This window comes from Pezoporus flaviventris, unplaced genomic scaffold (genome assembly GCF_033815535.1).
Source record: "Pezoporus flaviventris isolate CSIRO_AGI_PZ_B2104156 unplaced genomic scaffold, CSIRO_AGI_Pfla_v1 ptg000072l, whole genome shotgun sequence".
Classification (NCBI taxonomy): domain Eukaryota; kingdom Metazoa; phylum Chordata; class Aves; order Psittaciformes; family Psittacidae; genus Pezoporus; species Pezoporus flaviventris.
In genome coordinates, this window is record NW_026892620.1 from 678051 (window position 1) to 691944 (window position 13894).

Genomic DNA, 13894 nt, shown 5'->3' on the forward strand with positions numbered 1-13894 from the left:
GTGGGAGAGAGATGTGAGCCTTTGGGTGTTTGGCTGCTTTATAAACAATGAAGGAGAACATCTGTCCTCTGGTAAATGTGGGAGAAGTGAAATTGATATCACACCTCTGCCGGCGTTTGTAAACACATGAGAACTTCAGGGACCATGCTTGAAATTATTCTTTCTAGGTAAAAAAATGCTTTCACCTTATCCTGAAATTCTTTTCATTTAATTAAGGTCTAGCCAAGACTGAAGTTTTGCTTGGTGTGGATTGGCTTAATGTGGAGGAAGAAACAATTCTTCCTCTTGGAAGCTACTGCAAAAGATATGTCTTACCATGCATTTTCTCACCTGAGGAACTTTGATAGGAAGGTGCAAATAAGCTTCTCCAGGCTAAACTGAGCTAGGGAAAAACTGTTTAGAACAACAAATAAAATGTGAACAAACTGATTTTTCTGTTGAAAAACAGAGAAAAAACTGAAAAGACTAGAAGCCTTTCTTACAGGTTAAAAAGGGAGAAACTGTTAGTAAATTATGTACCTACTTTTGATCTTCATATGGAAAGAATTGATTTTACCTTTTGTTTCCTTCTGTATTTTCAGAAAGGCACCCACTGTCAGAGGAAACAGCGGTAGCTGCCCATTGATGGAAGGGCTGTCCCTTTGCTCTGAAGGAGGACATGCTGAAACACCTTTTTAATACACCTTCCATTCTGAGCTTCAGAAAAGATTAACATGAACAATAGCAGAGATAAACTTGAGGTGATTGTTTTCTTGGTTGTGCTGCCCTGGAGTTAGCTGCAGAGCTGACCGCTGGAAAGGCACAGTGCAGGAAAACACTCCTGTACTGCAGTACTGTTATTTCACACTTGCCTAACCATCTAAGATGTATCTCAGCTGAGTGAAGATTGCAAGATTCTGAGATGATTTGACCTGTGATGGAGGAATGCTTCTGGGAAACTGCTGGAGGATTTCAGCACAGTGGTGTCTCTGCCCTTACTGATCTGTGTTGAAGTGCAAAATGAACCACACTTGGACATACAACCTGAGCTTTGGTGCATCTACAGATCCTGTTGAGCCAAGGGCTGGCCTTGCACGAAGTGGGCACATAGTAGTAGCTGTTTTTCTTGGGTTCATCTTTGTTTTTGGTTTCTTCAATAACTTGATTGTCCTCATCCTCTTCTGCAAGTTTAAAACCCTCCGTAACCCAGTCAACATGCTTCTGATGAATATCAGTATCAGTGATATGTTGGTGTGCATCTCTGGCACTACCCTTAGTTTTGCATCTAACATACATGGCAAATGGATTGGAGGGGAGCATGGTTGTAGATGGTATGGCTTTGTCAACTCCTGCTTTGGTAAGAGTTCAGTGATAATTCTTTTATTTTTAACACTGGTACATGAAGCAACTTGATCAGTGCACTCGATACTTCTCTGTGGTAAACAGAAGGAGGTCTTGATTGTTTTGTTATGGTCAATCACAAGTGAAATGCATAGGATTGTAGAATCAACTAAGTTGGAAAAGATCTTTAAGATCATTAAGTCCAACCATTACCTCAGGACTGGAAAATCCACCACTAAACCATGTCATAAGGGCGTCATCTACACGGTTTTTGAATATATTCACCACCTGTTACTTTGGATAAGAGACTGACCCCCACCTCGCTGCAGCCTCCTTTCAGGTAGTTGTAGAGAGCAGTAAGGTCTCCCTTGAGCCTTCTCTTCTCCAGACTAAACAGCCCCAGTTCCCTCAGCCCTTCCTCATCGCACTTGTGCTCCAGACCCTTCCACCAGCTTTGTTGCCCTTCTCTGGATCCACTCCAGCACATCAATGTCTTTCTTGTACCGAGGAACCCAGAAAAGAACACAGGATTTGAGGTGTGGCCTCACTGGTGCTGAGTACAGGGGGATGATCACTGCCCTGGCCCTGCTGGCCACACTGTTGCTGGTACAGGCCAGGATGCTGTTGGCCTTCTTGGCTGCCTGGGCACAAACTGCATCACGTTCAGCTGCCCAGCAATCAGTACCCCCAAGTTCTTTTCTGCTGAGCAGCTTTGTTTTAGCATATTTTAACAACAGACTTTATGAAAGAGTAGAACAGATCTGATAAATATTTCCTAATATATAAATTTTTAAACATTATTTGATTGTAAGATCTAAAAATGGCTTCTAGAAAGACGCAAGCCACTGGAAGGAGTTTGACTGAGTATATGAACATACATAATACTTCCCTCTTTTTCAGGAAAATCTGTGCCAACACTGAACTAGAGGCCCTTCAGTTCTGCTTCTGTTGTTAACAAAGGCTCCTGAAAGTAATCCATTTACCATTTGTAATTATCTATCAGTCTATCATATAAATTCCCTCATGTCCCAGATAATGACAGTTTTCATCATTAGATGCTTTCCTTTCTCCCCCAAAGCAAAATCTTTATTTTAAAATTATGTTCTTGTAGGTTCAATAGCAAATTAAGTCATACTTTGATTTGTTGGAAATAGTCAGTGTGCATCAAAGCATAAAGCAGTTGTCAGTGTTCCTCTCCTGTCCAGACAAAACTTTTGCTGCAACCAGCTTTTGTGCTGCTAGCTTCAAGTGTTTTAACGAACACTGTTTTAGTTATCAAGATAAATCAAGATAAAAGAAAAAGCACAGTCAGAGGCAGCCATCATCCTTCCAAGGTGCCCAGTCGCTCTAAGAATTACATTACCAAGCAGTGCGTGCACTTATTCCTATGTTCAAAATGAAAAAGAAGTCTACTAAATCATAAAGTGGCCTGTGGGTGCACATCTAGACGTGATCCTTATCTAACCCAGACTGCGGGACCTGGCTTGGCTCCCTCTTGCTGTACATCCTTTCCCTGGTGCCTCAGGCACCAGGAGTGGACCCAGTGCATCCCTGGCTCTTCTCCCACCCTGGAGCTGCGGTATGGCTTGTGCTGACACTTTGCACTGCAGCCCTGGATGTAGAGTCAGACTGCAGATCCAAACCCACATTTTCTACCTGAATTATAAGCTCTTATTATTTCCAATGGTGTGACCCCTGGTCCCCTTCCCTTCCTCAAATGTGTGCTCCACTGATGACAGTTAACTCAGTCTGGCAGCTTCCCCTGGGAATCTGCTGCTTAGCCCAAAGTGAGCTACCAGGAGCCAGCAGTAAAAGCACTGACTTTGGCCTTCCAGAAATAGAGCCCGTTATCAACAATACCTTGTCTTGTTCTGACAGGCTGCTTTTGGAAGGAAGTTGTGGCTGCCCCATCCCTGGCAGTGTTCAAGGCTAGGTTGGATGGGGCTTTGAGCAACCTGCTCTAGTGGAAGGTGTCCCTGCCCATGGCAGGGGCCTTGGAACTGGTTGAGCTTTAAGGTCCCTCCCAACCCAAACCAAGCTGTGATTCTGTGATTCTGCAGCTTAGTCTGTGCAGAGCAGGATGAGATGTTTTCTCCTTGCACATTTCATTTCCATTTTTGTGAATTTTATGAATTCCAATGTTTCAGTGATTAGTCTTCTTGAGGAGAAATGGGTTAGGACTATTTTTTCTCCGTCCTTTGATTTAGCCTTCTTTTTTATTATTTAGATATGGGATGGGAGAATAACAAAAGTACATGCTTAAGGGATTAGAAATAAAAGCATGTTGAAGGTGCCCTTTGAGCCTGCTGGCTTATGTCAGGATATCTATGTATTATCACCTGGGTAACTGGAATTAAACCAGTAAATGGGTACAATTCTCATGGGGTGACTTCCTTATGGAATAATTCTTAAGTTAGATTTTCTGTGTAAATCAGATGGATGGCAGGAGTTCAGATTTGTGTGCTGTTGTGATACCAGTGTTAATGTGAGACTTTCTGCTAGAATTCTTAAAATTGAGTAGATCATCAAGGAAGCAAACATCAACAAGCAAGCAAACAAACCCAGAAACCTCAGAATGCCAAAGGTGACCTCAGCTGCTCTGAGTGGTGTTGATGCTGTCAGCGGAGTGTCTGGGTGGCTGAGGCAGCCTAAAAGCAGGGAGTTATTGAACTGTGCATGTGGAAACCTTTCATGACAGTGTTAGAGGAACTCTTTTGCAATTCTTTTCTCAAAGTCTTGCAGCACTCACGACAATTTTTGTTTCATTAGTGTATATAAAGGGCATACTGAGGAAGTTTGCTTGCAGAGTTAAAAAATGTTCACTGGAAAATAAGTAAAAGCAAATAATAGTAGCAGGTTGCCTAACATTTATGTGTCTCTATAGATAGATTCTGTCTGCTGATAAATACCATTATGCATCAGGGGGTTTGAAGTTTTGTACTTTTTTGTACTCTAGAGTGTGCTGAAAAAGAGCTATGGTAGGTGTGCAGTGCGGTGATGGTTTTTCCAGGTCTTTATAGCACTCGAAAACAAAATGCTTGGGTTACCATCATGTGTGCTGTAAGCACCACAGACTGAACAAAGAGCCATCAAATGGAATGGTTAATGTTTTTAAGGCTGTTGGAAAGTGACATGAGAGAATTCTGAGCTTTTTATTGAGACTGCAGGTATTGTTGCTAAAAGAATAAACAAATGGCATCTCGTTCATTTTAGGGTTCTTCTCCTTGTCTTCTGCTGACTTTGGAAAAATTGTATAAAAATTATCAAAGTGATTTAGGAACTCAAGAGACAGAAAATCAAGTATATTCTTGAGCTGATGGCTTAAGACTTCACTGATGGAGCAGTGTAGTTACCAAGGGTAAGGAAGCTTTTTGTCAGCAAGAGGATTTTTGACACCTAAGTAGTCCAGTTTAGATCACAGCTTTTGGCCTGACCACTGTGATTGCCTTCTGATGGTAAATCTGATTGGATTTATAAGCAAATGCAAAAGCCACAAAGAATACAAAATACTATATGAGGCTACTATATAAAAGGAGCATGTAAGAACACAGAAATGGCAAATCTGTATAGGGTGGGAAGAGAACATTTTTTTTTTATTTACACATTTTTGCAATCCCTTAGCTATTCTTAAAAAAAAAACAAACCACCACACAGTATATATACTTTTTATTTGCTAAAAATTAGCTTACCCTTGTTTGTGCCTCATGTTTAATTTCGGTCTGCCAAGGCTAAGACGTATGGTACTAATTCTCAGGGTCACAAATAGAGATGTGTAGTATGAAAGGTAGTTAAGAAGAACTGAAGTTCCACATCAAACTTTGTTAGAATAAACACTTAAAATATTCTTATATGTTCCTTTTTTTTCCTCACGGGATAGATCCTATCCTACTACGATAAACATCAGTATAGGGCCTGAATTTCAGATGATGTTACAGTAAGTTCGCTGGCTTCAGTAGAATTGCACTCTCTTGTACCAAATGAAGGTATGTGCCTTTTTTTTTTTTTTTTTAACTGCAGTATTTTCCTAGATCATGAGGAAATTTTAAGTGGGAAATTAATTTAAACTAAAAAAGGGGAGATTCAAGATGGATGTGAGGAAACAATCCTTTACAATGAGGTTGGTACAATACTGGCACAGATTGCTCAGAGAGGTGGTGGTTGCACCATCCCTGGAGACATTCAAGGTCAGGCTGGATGTGGTTCTGGGCAACCTGATCTAGTTGAAGGTGTCCCTGCTCATTGCAGGGAGGTTGGACTAGATGACCTTTGAAAGTCCCTTCCAAACCAAACCATTCTATGATTCTGATTCTGTGATTCTAATCTTCATGACTTGCTGAGTATCTGATGATGTGTAAACCACACCTAAGCCAACTTCAAACTGTTGAAATATTTCTAAATGCAATTTGTTCTTAAAAGGCTTCTGGGAAGAAGTGGTTATTTCACACACACACATGCACAGTTTCTTTTGTGATGCTATGAAAACCTTAATCTTTTTCTTTTAAACCAAATTGAGAGTGCAGGTGTATCCCCAGGTCTGTGGCCTGGATGAAACCTGAGCCAGTGAAATTAGGAAGCTGAGATTTGTTTCAAATATAATGCATGGTGAGAGATCACTATTTTCTTTCTCTGAAGTGTCTTTATATTTTTTTAAAATCATACAATCATAGAACAGTTAGGGTTGGAAAGGACCTTAAGATCATCCAGTTCCAAACCCCTTGCCAAGGGCAGGGACACCTCCCACTAAGCCATGTCACCCAAGGCTCTGTCCAACCTGGCCTTGAACACCGCCAGGGACGGAGCATTCACAGCTTCCCTGGGCAACCCATTCCAGTGCCTCACCTCCCTAACAGTAAAGAATTTCTTCCTTATATGCGATCTAAACTACCCCTGTTTAAGTTTTAACCCATTACCCCTTGTCCTATCACTACAGTCCCTAATGCAGAGTCCCTCCCCAGCATCGCTATAGGCCCCCTTCAGATACTGGAAGGCTGCTATGAGGTCTCCACGCAGCCTTCTCTTCTCCAGGCTGAACAGCCCCAACTTTCTCAGCCTGTCTTCATACGGGAGGTGCTCCAGTCCCCTGATCATCCTCGTGGCCCTCCTCTGGACTTGTTCCAACAGTTCCATGTCCTTTTAATGTTGAGGATACCAGAACTGCACACAATACTCCAAGTGACTATTGCTCTGGAAGGTGATCTGGAAAGCAAATCTGATTCTTCTCCCAGCAGCATTGGCAGTGCAATGTACATTGATGTTGCTCCCTGTGGAATTGAGCTGTAAGTTCTTTACTTAGCAATCCATTGCCTACCCCAGGCAATTAAAAACCATGACCCAAGAACTATCACCAGGGAGTTGCCATGGGCACAGTGGACAAAAATATGGACAAAGTGTAGGCGTTTGATTTATTTCCTTGCTGCTTTCCACACGTCTGCTTTGTGACTTCAAACTATTCATAGAAAGCAGAAGTTTTAGAAGTTAATAGGAAGTACAGATGCTGATCAGTTAGCATGCAATGGGGATTTTAAGCAAAACATGAAATATTGTGAGACCTGCTATGGAGGAATAAGAGCTGTCGGGTCTTGAACTGGGGGAGCACTAGGGACGGAGTTAGAGGAGGAACCGTTTCTGGTATTCCCAGCGTAAATAATTTTACTCTGGTGCTTGTGCATGTTTGCATCTCTGTCAAGTAGGTCACTGCAGAGGAAACTGAACATGTCACTGAGATGAGTAAATGGATGGATTTGCTAAATTTGCTCCCGTTGCCCACTGCTTAGCTGCAGTTTGACAGGCTCATGGTTATATATTTAAGCAAACATGGAAAGGGACATAGGGACTGAGGACACATTATCCAAGCTGAACTCTGCGTAAACTCTGCAAGCAAGCTGAAATAAAAACTGTTAAATATATAATGAAATTATTAAGCATTAGATTTTAATGTAGTAAAAATCCATTATTTAATAACACACTCCCATAGAGTCTATATAAACACAAAGTGATATGTCATCCTAAAATGAAGCTTGTAACTCAGTTTTGACCATCTTATGCATAACCTCTCCAGTGCCTTACTAAACATTTCAAATCTCTGGACAGATGAAAACTTTACAGAACATTTCATCTTTTCCCAAGATACTCACACTAATGTAGACTTCCCAAACATGTATGACAGGCATAATTTGGGCTCAGATGACTCCTGGAGCTCATTTTCAGAATTGCTACTTTATGCAATGCCCTATCAGGATTAAATATTAAACAGATTAATACATATGGGAAAGATGAAGCTGTCTCTGGCGCAGGAATTCCGACGTGGGATTCTAATGCTGGAAAAGTTTCAAGGCACATCACCACCAAGGATAATTTTGTGACTGCTGAAGTCTTAGTTCATATTTTCAGTTGTCTGTTGGTTGTTTTCTGTTCCTCAACATTCATGGTAGTTAAAGTACTTGGCAGTTTGCCTGAGAAGCTGATGCCCTTATTTCTTTGTAAAAGATGAATTCAGGTTAGTGTTCTGTAAGTGAACATCAGTATGCAAGAGGACAGAGAGCTGCCAAAGCCACGTAAACACTTCGTGATTTGAGTCCATGTCTTCCTGCATAGTGTCCTGTCTGTCTAGGATGCAGGAGAGGGCTACGTTCTTAGATCTGTTTTAACTGAAGTAAGGCATGTATATGTGTCTTTTTGTCTGTTGATAAGCCAAGGACTTGTCTAAATGAGGACTTTTAAAACTAAGCTTTTTAGAAACCCCGTAGTGCACAACTACATAGATAATCTTTTCAGCCACTTTAAAGCAGTTATTGATTTATTCCCTTGTAAACTGCCAGAAAACATGCTGAATGAGGAATTGAGCTGCTCATGATTTTGTTTTAAATGCCAGCTGTCTTGTGACTACTAATAAGTATTTTTTTTTCTTAATTGTTTACCTTAATTATACAAGCTGTGGCTTAGACTCATTGCACTAAACTAAGGTAATTAAATTTAGAGTACAGACTTCTAGCATACTGGAAATCCTCTGCTGATATTCTGTGTTGACCCTGGATGGTAGCCATGTGCCCACCAAAGCTGCTGTATCACTCTGCTCCTTAGCTGGATAGGGGAGAGAAAATACAATGAAAGGCTCCTGGGTCAAGGTAAAGATAAGGAGAGATTGCTCACCAGTTACTGTCATGGGCAAAACAGATTTCACTTGGGGAAATCAGTTTACTACTAATAAAACCAGAGTAGAGTAATGAGAAATAAAACCAAATCTTAAAAAAAACTTATTATATTCTCCATATTTACCTGGGAAAATGAAATTCTGAACACCTTAGAAAGAGATGGGAGTCATCTGACTAAAACCAGACACTTTCCAATCCCCCACCAGCTTCTTTTAGAGCCAATGGAAAAACAGATTTGTAGTGCCAGCATGCAGATTGTCCAGCGTACGTGAGATGCTCTCATGATATGAGCTGTGCCCTCTAAGTACCCCCTTATCCCCACTGGTTATGAAAGGAGCCCAAGCTCAGGGATAGGTATGTACTCTGTAGCTCTCTGGAGTCATGAGATGACCCTCACAAGTAGCATACTTATTGGTCCTTCTGTCTTTCAGTCATTTGCTTACTTTTGCGTATAATTCCCTCTCTACTTCAGTGTCTTCATCCTGGATGTTGGGTTTATTTCTTGGTTTATTTCTTAGTTTATTTCTAGTTCCTATAGGCACTAAATGCCATATATCGCTGTAATCACTTGGAATTGTCCAAGAGTGAGTATTTGTTGTGTTTCCATGAAGAGTTGTCCAGTTCTCTGTCAGAGCTTAAGATCCAGTGTTCATCATGTATGGAAAATGCTATTTGGTCTTCATACAGATAATTTGTAGAGCACAAGTATTGGGCTTCTGTGTTCAATTCAAGTGCTTGAAGTAAGGAGTCAGTTTGGGCAAAAGTTTTGGAAAACCTGATATAAAAGGAATCATGCTGTGCAGAGGAAATGGAAATAGAAGACCTAATGTGCTTTGAGCATTATTGAAATAAGACACTTCACTCTGGTAGATGTTTTAACACCGGTTTAAGGTAAGAGAAGGTTTTGCCTTTGTTGTGGCAGAGCACCACCTAAGGTGTCATTCAGTTTGCCTGTGTTTTTAAGTTGTTGCAGACTCAGGGTGTTGATGCTAACAGTGTTAGGTCAGATCCTATGATGTACAGTGAGTGTCTGTATCACCAGGCATAGTTGCTTCTCCCTCCCCTGGTTTGGGCAGCCCCAGGTGAGCCCCATCTCCACGTGATACTGCGGTGGGGCTGTGGGGTGCACTAGAAGCCCCCATTTCCCTCCTCCTCAACCCTCCCAGCTTTCAGCACAGCAGAATTTCCAGCACATGGCTCAGACAGGAGCTGGAGCATGCTCTGCACAGGTCGCTGATCCCCAGGTACCCTCAGTTTGCACCAGCAGCCACATGTAGGTTGAGTCATCATGTTTTCCCTTGGCTGCCATCCTTAATGTTTTCTGCTGTGCTTTGTTGTATGATAATTTGGAGTCTATTTTCCTAGTGCCTGACCAAAAGAAAACAGCAGAAAACATGCAGAGATACCAACAGTGAAGGGTGGATAGCAGCTTGTGTACGTGTCCTGGAAAGAGGGACAGAAGGACAGAGGAATTCTGTGAGGAAATCAATAATTCCTTTGTCATTTTTGTGTGGTGGTGTCAGATGTCCATGTGAAAAAATGTTCTGCCCGTGCACAAAGTCTGTTTCTGTGCATGTGCAAGTGACTTCAAATTTCTGCCAATGGTTTATGCTTCCTTATTGAACAGTCATGCTTGCAGTTCCATTGCGTACTTCTGGTTGTGGGACATCACTCTGTGTTATGGCCACATGTTGCAGAACACTAAGGGTTTTACGCAAGGGAGCAAGCAAATGACATCGCTTTACATAGAGACCCAGAATAGAAGCTTAAACGCTCATATTTGTTGCAAAATTATCCTGACAGTGAATTGATTCTAAAAGGTTGTGGCTGTAAGCTGTATTCTAGATGATGGAACAGCATTTCTGTCAGAGTTCAGTTTAATCATTTGCATTTGCAGGCCCTTTTCCTTAATCCTGGGTCCCGGCATTAACCCAAGCAGTGCTGTGCCTGATGTCAGTTTTTTATTACTTCAGGAAAAAACAGAAACCATGTAAAGAAATAGTTATTAAAATATATTTGACTTTCTGGTCCTTCAGTGTGCAAAAAGAAATAAACTGGAGCCCAGTACATAAACAATATTCAATGGAAAAAAGCATATTAGAGAGCAAAGGACTTTGGTTGTGAAAGGCTATTAAATCATATTCCATTTAACTATGTGCTTAATAGTCTCCAGTAACTCTTTAAGAGCATCTATGTACTGACATACCTGAACAGAATTTGATAATTTTTTGCAAAACTTTAACATTTCCCTTGCAGTCCCTGAATTATATGAGAGGGAGGATATTATCTCTGGCTATTTAAATCCAAGCTATATTCCTAGTGGCTTTTTCTTAACTGAGGACATTCATTTTCTATGTCCATTTCTTTTTTTTTGGAAGCATTTAAGCAGAATGCTACATCTTCCAGTCTAGTAAGCAAATGAATACTTACAGGCTTTTTAGTGATAAAAGGAATACAAGACTATTGGCATAGCTCCAAATAATAACAGTAATAGGCAATAACTATCAGTTTCATTTTTTCCCCTTTTTCTCATCTGTGGCTAATCTTCACTGTTAAATGTTTCTGCCACTTTTTCTAATTAGACAAATCTATTAAGAGGAGTAAATAATAATTAGCAGTAGTTTGTTAAAAGAGCGTGCTGACATGGAAAGATAAGTTTCTTCAAAAGCTGGAGCTATTCTGTTTACATTTGTATTTTTCTAGGTATCAGTGCTAGCTGAGAAACTTTCTTAAAGTGGAGATTCAGTAAATGTCTAGTAAGTTAATAAACTACAGCCTCTATTGATTTGCAGACCATTTAATGTTTCTGTTATGATTCCACAGCTATGACTCACCTGTGAAATCACAGCTAACAGGATTGGATTACTGGAAGGTTTGTGGGTTTGTTTTTGTTGTGGGTTGCTTGGGTCTTTTTAATACTGTCAAAATGACCTCTGTTTGCTGGAAATTTTCTATAATTGATCCAGGCAGGAGGAATATTTGATACCTTCAGATAGAAGATGCAAGGGAGCACCACTCCATGGGCTGCTTCTTCCCCCCCGACATCCCACTGTTACTGTTCTTGGAGTGTCCCTGTGCTTTGACCCCTGACTGGCCTGGGACCTGTCTCTCTCCCCATGCTGTGCTGGCCCAACGCAGATCAGGGCAGGCAGATGGGCCAGCATTCACCCCATACAAGGGTGAATGCCTCAGGTTCCCTGGGCCTGCTTGACTCCCCTCCCCGTCCAGACTGTAATGCCTTAATCAAGGTTACTTGGGCACCATCTTTAAAACTACTGTGTTATAACAGTGTAAGTCTTCATTTGCTGCAGCTGAAAGTTTCTAATTCCAGCTGTCAGCATCAGGCTCAATGGCTCTGGGCAATTCCATCCAACAAGTCTTCCCAAAATGTGGTAAAATTACATTAGAAGTATCTCCTGTTTGTGGTTTCTTAAAGCTATTTCACAGAGAGATGCCAATATGTTTGAAGTACAATCTCATCCTATGGCCAGCTACAAACTTTTGCTCTTCCCTACACAAGTATGGCAACCACAATGCAGAAGGTGACTCACTTGGGGTAAGCTGTAAATCTTTACATACATTTTGTAGTGTTTTATCGGAGGCCGATGTTCAATAGGTTCTAATTTTCTAGTGTTATTTCTCAATTATATTTTCTATGGTGTTTTGGTTGTTATGTTTTTTGTTTTCTTTTTCTCTATTGTTCCATTGTTGCTATTGGTTTCACTAATACAATCCCCAGCAGAAGTAGTAGATAACTATGGTAAGAAGGGATCAAAGGGGGCAGGCTTCAGATGAGTTGATAGATGAAAAGTTACATTCTGAAATGGTAGGAAAAAAGTGGACTTGAGTGTGAAAATTTTTCATGAGAAGTAGTTTGAATATCTTTAAAAATCAACGGCAATGCAAACCTGTGCTTAGATTAGGACTGTAACAATTTTCAAGATTCAAAACCATTAGTTAATTCACATATGTGACATTTTATTGCTTGGTCTCTAACTTTTGTCTGAGTCTAGTACAGAGTATTGGAATAGCACGCTAACATCTGTCGAGATTTGCTTTGAACTAAGAAATGGCATGAATTTTACAAAAAAAAACCCAGATAATCTACTTTAACTTGTTCTTATGAAAATTTTAGAGCATGCAATGGTCAAATACCACTGGATCTGCATTAGACTTAATTCTTATGTGCATGTGCACACTGAAGCATTGTTGTTTGCCAAATTTACAATTTGTGGGTAACTTCTGTTCTGCATTCAGTCTGTTTAAGAAATTGCCAGGGGATCTCTTTACACTGACAGGTTTAATCATCCTAATGAAATTATCCAAGCTGTTAGCATGCGGCACAGCAGGCAGCACAAGCAGAGTATCCTGGAGCAGGGATCTGACGTTGTGGTCAGGGGCACTGCCTTCCTCTCCACCTGCGGCAGGAGAGCAAGCACCACGCAGGAGGCTGATGGCCATCCCTGCAGCTAAGCCATCTGCCTCAGTGACAGTTCAGCAGGAGTTAATTAAGCACAGTTCTAGGGTAGGAATTAATATGGTAGGGATGAGGAGTTACAAATTCTGACCCTTAATGAAAGGGTAGAGTATTGACGTGGTATTTGGGTGTGTTCTATATGTATGTCCCGTGCACTAACTATGGTGCACAAAGCAGCTTTTCAATTTAAGTCTTTGTAACAAATCCAAGCAGTTTGCCTAAGTTTATCCAAACTACCAAATTTTGCTCTGGTTTTGATCTGCTCAGTTTTCAAAGAGAGAACATGTGGTAGTGTGAGAGGGCTGAGGACCAGAAACACTGTGATGACACTGAGGATTGCTTTACTGTGTGTGCTTCTTAAAACTGAAAGTGTATTTCTATTTAATATCCTTGTGAGAGGCAAAAACTGCATCAGAGGAGTAGGATGAAAGACTGCCAGATAAATATGCCAGTCAGGATTTAAATGGGCTTTTTCTAATGGGTAGAAAGCAGGTTGTAAGGAAATACAAAGCCATAGCTTAATATTGTTTGTGATGGGAGCAGTAGATGTATCACCATCTGGTTTGCTCTATATAACAGTTTTTCTCTACTGGTCAGTGCATCAAGGGGTGTTTAACAAGGAATTTGAGCATGAGAATGAGTTTTACAAGTATTAATATCTTTTCTGGGGTTGGGGCACTCAGACCTTTGGGAAAGAAATATTAATAGTAGATACAAGCAGGTAATGGCCTCTTACTATGCTGTAAGTGTTTCTTCCTACCAACAACTAAATAAGAGTTGTGCCTTGCAGAGGGTTGTGTGTTCATGTACTAAATATTTGCTCAGTTAATGTGTCTAGAATACTAAACTTAGAGTTAGGATAACCTTCAGCATCCAATGATATTTTTCCAGTGCATAGTCCCAGCAGTCTGGGTCTCCCTGGATTTATCTCCCAGACTGCTTGCTG

General features: G+C 40.8%; 1 protein-coding gene across 1 annotated transcript in view; it reads left to right on the top strand.

The window, feature by feature from the left end:
• Positions 1 to 582: 582 nt before the first annotated feature.
• Positions 583 to 13894, top strand: part of LOC133279204 (opsin-3-like) — an 81171-nt gene continuing 67859 nt past the window's right edge. The window contains exon 1 of the mRNA XM_061472640.1: positions 583 to 1336. Within this exon, the coding sequence (XP_061328624.1) occupies positions 1000 to 1336 (337 nt within the window). The 5' untranslated portion in view covers positions 583 to 999. The remainder of the gene's footprint in view (positions 1337 to 13894) is intronic.